Genomic DNA, 4,884 nt, shown 5'->3' on the forward strand with positions numbered 1-4,884 from the left:
CTCTACATATATTGTTGAAGGGTTAGACACTGGTTTGAGTAGTGTGATAGGAGATGGGTGGATTTAATCATTACTGATTTCATAAAGTACTTGAGTTTTGAGCTGAATTTTGAAGGATTAGAAAGATTATCCACTAAGGAGATGGAGGCAGTGGGCCTACCAAAAGGAATGGATGTAAAAGTTGGACATGGATGGGTTCTCATGGCAGGAAGAGCAAACTCTAAAGTGGGATTGAGAAGTCCTGGGCTCTGTCTTGAACTACCAAGCAGGAGACTCTGGAGCCTGATTTCTTCATCGGCAAACTAAGCTTGAGGGAATGATAACATTTTGTCTGGTTCCCAAATTCCAGGATTGAATTGTTTAAAAAAATCTCTGGTGATTGTGAAAGTGACATTTTCTTGGCCCAGGTGAGTTAAAACTGTGACATCTTAGGACATGATAACTCTCAAGACATTATGATGAGAGTGATGAGCCAGGATAAAGCTCAGAATCCACACAAGGGAATTAGGGCCATTTAAAGTTTGGGAGCGGGAAAATCATAGGATTAATCACCTATGAGGTTTGAAAACCCTAGGAAACATATAACAGGAGGCATTCACCCATCCTAAGGTAGAGTCTAGACAAATTATTGCTGAATGTCTTCTAAGTTTCATTCTTGCTATGTAGATATGTTTCTTTTTTTTATTTTTAAAGATTTTATTTATTTTTTGACAGAGATCAAGGGTAGGCAGAGAGGCAGGCACAGAGAGAGGGGGAAGCAGGCTCCCCACTGAGCAGAGAGCCCGATGCGGGGCTCCATCCCTGAACCCTGAGATCATGACCTGAGCCGAAGGCAGTGACTTAACCCACTGAGCCACCCAGGTGCCCCTAGATAGTTTCCAATGAGCACTAGAATATGATTAACAGAATTTCCTGTTCTGGGTTAGATGGATCATGGTTTAAATATCTTAGTACTTTTTTTCCAGAAGAAATCAGACTCACAAAATGAAAGTATCCAACCAACAGTTTATTACGTAATAATCACACATCTTAACTCCCTCTTGACCTTTCACAGCATCGCACTTACACTGCGTATCAGCCTGGGATCGGGAAGGAGAGCAGCAGCCAGACAAGAACATGTAAGAAGTAAGCAATTCTTATGTGTTTATGTAGTTCGATGATGCTACTGCAAAGGAATACAAAACCAGACACCAGGCTCTGGAAAGAAAGAGACTTTTTCTAATCTCATTTGCTTCCTCGGCGCCGCCGGAAATAGTGATTGTAGGCAGCGTCGTATCCATAAACCAGGGCAAAGCGTTCGCAAAGCTTGAAGTCATCGCAGGCTTCCCGGTTGATCTCATAGGCAGGCTTGGTGCGTTCTCTGATCCTAGAATGTTGGTGGTTGGGGGGAAAGAGGCCCAAAATTAGAAGCATAGAGTTGGGGATGGGGGGAGGAAGAAAGGGAAAAGAGGGGAAAGAAAGAATAAGAAAATATAGGAGAGAGATCCCATTCATCCCCCAATATTAAAGACACTTAATAGGGGGAAAGGTAGAACAGGGGATTTTTTTTTCTTTTCTTATCTTTTTTTTTTTTTTAAGCGAAAACAGAAATTTTCTTTCTGTCCTCCTTTTCCCTTCTCCCTCTCTCAGCTTTCTGGGTCTTTCACAAACTAGTCTTCTTGAAATTCAGTTATTTTCTAGACACTGTTTTTAATTCTTTGATTTAGGGTTACAATTAGAAATGATTAAAAAAAATGGAATGTTTCTCATTCCATTCGGATCAGGGATGCTACATTGGGTAAAATTACCTCCCCTCATCAAGTTTTGTTACTCACCTCTCTTGGGCTTTAGCTCTCCATCTCTGTTGCTGGGACATAAAAGTATTAGCATTTCTCCTGTTAATGAAGGGATCTTCAAAGAAAAAAGAAATAATTGCAGTTTCAGAGAAGCAATAGTTGGAGATAGTTCCATGAATATTCCCTGACATAAATACATTTGAAAACTCATTAACTCATACATTTCATGTAACTAGCTAGCTTATGAAACTCAGAGGGAAAGGTAAAGCAGATTTTATAAACTGCCTAATCAAAAGAAATCAGTATATGCTGTTTAGAGGTTTGTTACATAGGCCACAGTTATTTTTATTTGTTTATTTCACCTTTGGGCAATTGCTTTGCCTTTCTCAATTTGGTATTCCTAGTCAGTGTGTTTTTAATTCCTGTGAGGAGAAACTCTGTCTGTCCTGAGGACTTGTGAAGCATAATTTTAGATCACCAGAAATGGACAGTGTAAATATCATGAAAATAATGAACAAACTGGAAATGAGGGTGATATATTCCTTCTACCTGTACTCAGTCTTTGTTAACTAGATACTCAATGGCATTCAACATAATGCTGACGCCTGTGGTTTCCCAGCTGACTGGGCCTCTAATTCCATACTTTGCCATACTTCACCATTTGTCATTACTTCTTGTTTTCCATCTGTGTGGCTGAGGTGGTGCCAGCTTAAAATTTCCAAATGCCTCCAACTCTGCTGAATGCAGTTTCAACACCATCTCACACTAATTTCAAGCCTAAACCATTGTGCATCTGGTGATTTTTATAGTTGTTAGGTTCTTCAATTTCGTTTTCCAAAAGAGGCCCTCTTTCCCTTCCCTATATGATCTCCACATACTATCATTTTGTCTGCTTAAGAATAGGAAGAGAGATTCTTTAAAACATGAGATTTAAATAAGGAAGTCAAATGTTCACTTACTAATTTCATAGGATTCCATGCTTTCATGAGATTCTGGAATTTAAAAAAAAGTTTCTGTTGATTATTATTTATCACACATGACAATGGTCTAAATTGAAGGACGGAAGGAGAGAAAAGAGTCAAAACGATGTGAAGAATATAGTGAGCAAGTGTGATTATTACAAATTTCAGGCATTTAGGATTGAGGAGTTGTTTCTCTAGCTCTGTCCTTGGTGTAGAGATCTCTACACTTCAGTTTTTTCTGATGGGGAAGGAGCCAGCGGTTACAGTCTTGGCTATAAGTTCCCAAGGGCTTTGACGTCTTCAGGCTAGTGAAATAAGCTGATTTAAGTGCTACGCACAGATTTCCAGAGAGGCTTCTTCTCTGATTTATTTGGGACCTGTCCAAGAGCAGGGTTGAGAAGGACAAAGGGGTCCAGAAAATAGCCCAGGTCCTCCAGGCAGTGTGGGGATATGGTCAACCAGGATCTACCAAGATAGGTTTCTAAGAGGTTCTGAAAGCCTCGTAAGAACCTGTGTGAACTTGGCAGTCACAGAAACCACTGGTTCCAGGTGACATCTCCCACTGGGCTGAAGCCAGTTCAGAGGAAAAGCTGAGCTGATGCCAAAGCATAAGTTTTCTTCTTTCTACCACTTCTCTGTGCACAATAGGTAAATTTGGCAATAAGGGGTTTATATTTGTAAGCAAGTGATTTTATTTGAAAAACCAAAGAGAAGATGAGGAGATCAAATCCTCTGATACAGAAACCATGTGAATAATTTCAAGAGTCAGAAGAAAAGTACAAGTGGTTGTTAATATAATTGAGGTTCAAGGACATCTAAATATCCAGATAATTGAAGCATAAGATGGATTGAAAATAATCTTACTTCAGATTCTCTTTCATAAGTTTTGAACAGACACAGGTGTAGTTAACAGCATAGAGAAACCAGGTAGAATTTATCTTTGACAATTGGAATTATACACCCATTTTTCTCTGAGATTCTTTAAATGTAGAACTCTGTTTTTAAATTAATTCACTGAACAAATGTAGGAAGTTCATGAGATTGATCTCTCCCTGCATAAGGCTAAACTTAACATTTCATGTGATAGCTGCTTTTCTTAAAAATGAGTGATTTAACTAATACCTTTAACCAACTGTTATCAAAATATAAATAAACATCCCTAAAAATGAGAGCTTGGGGGCTGGGAATTTGATATCTTTCTGAAACAGCAAAATTTCTAGGTGTATAGTGACTTACCATAGACAGGACATGCTTGTTAAGTCTGGATAGTTCAGATGTAAAGAAGATTTGATGGGACAAATCAGTGTCCATAGGGCTTAGGAAATGGTAGATTGATGGTACTTTAAGATTCTATTAGAGAGAGGGGGAAGAAGAGGAGCAGGGAAGGGGAAAAATAAAAATAAATTGAAATCAGAGGCAGAAAAGAAAAACCAGAAAAGCGGCAGAAGAAAGTTTTCTCACCGTAGCACAGAGCTGCCACGGCCAAGGCAGCCAGGATGGAGAGAAGGAGCAGGCTCTTCATGGTCTCTCCGTGTCCTGTGGGTTGGTCTCACTGGCTTATGCAGCAGTAGACAGAAGAGAGCTTCTGTGGGCTGTTCGTGAAAGGCTGTGAAGTTTTTATAAGAACTAGAGCAGCTGAAAGGGGAGGAACCAGTGGGAGGGGGCCAGAGAAGGTGGAGACTGGTTGGCCCTAAACTAGCACTGGGACTTTTCCCAAATCCTCATTCCTTCCAGATAGTATCTGCTCTGGGTGGGCAGTTTCCCTCAGTCCTTGGCCAGACTGTGCTACAGCAGGACGCTGCCCTGCTACGGACGTTGTGGCCGCCCTCACTTTGGGGCCAGACCTGGGCAAAGGTCCACGGACAAGGGAGTTGCCACAAACACATGTTTGCCTTTCTAATTCCTTCTCCGATCCACTAACCTGGCCCTGACTGCAGGTCTCGGGTGCAGACAGAGCTGTAGTGTTCTGCTGGCTCCCCTGATGGATGGATGAAAGTTTCTGAGGGCAAAGGACTTCCCTTCATAAACTGGTTCTGATGTAAACTTATTTTCCCAGTAGGGTTGAACTATCAATCCTAGACCAATCGCACATGTGCCTGGTGGTAGACAACTTTTGCATTTTTGCTGGTGCTCAGCAGGGCAGAGAT

General features: G+C 40.9%; 1 protein-coding gene across 1 annotated transcript; it reads right to left on the reverse strand.

Moving 5' to 3' along the window:
* Positions 1-985: 985 nt before the first annotated feature.
* Positions 986-4,355, reverse strand: MGP (matrix Gla protein). Its single transcript, XM_032347415.1, has 4 exons — positions 4,199-4,355; positions 2,735-2,767; positions 1,815-1,890; positions 986-1,366 (listed from the first exon to the last, which is right to left on the reverse strand). Exons 1-4 carry the CDS (start codon positions 4,257-4,259, stop codon positions 1,225-1,227), a joined length of 312 nt encoding a protein of 103 aa, XP_032203306.1. The 5' UTR covers positions 4,260-4,355; the 3' UTR covers positions 986-1,224.
* Between the last annotated feature and the right edge of the window lie 529 nt (positions 4,356-4,884).

The sequence above is a fragment of the Mustela erminea genome, chromosome 6 (assembly GCF_009829155.1).
Source record: "Mustela erminea isolate mMusErm1 chromosome 6, mMusErm1.Pri, whole genome shotgun sequence".
NCBI lineage: Eukaryota > Metazoa > Chordata > Mammalia > Carnivora > Mustelidae > Mustela > Mustela erminea.

Excerpts from the sequence above, each read along its gene's own strand:
- MGP (XM_032347415.1), bottom strand. The coding sequence starts at position 4,259 with ATGAAGAGCCTGCTCCTTCTCTCCATCCTGGCTGCCTTGGCCGTGGCA. Across the intron at positions 2,768-4,198 it reads CGTGGCAGCTCTGTGCTACG|AATCTCATGAAAGCATGGAA; the intron begins GTGAGAAAACTT and ends TTTAAATTCCAG. Across the intron at positions 1,891-2,734 it reads CATGGAATCCTATGAAATTA|ATCCCTTCATTAACAGGAGA; the intron begins GTAAGTGAACAT and ends TTTTCTTTGAAG.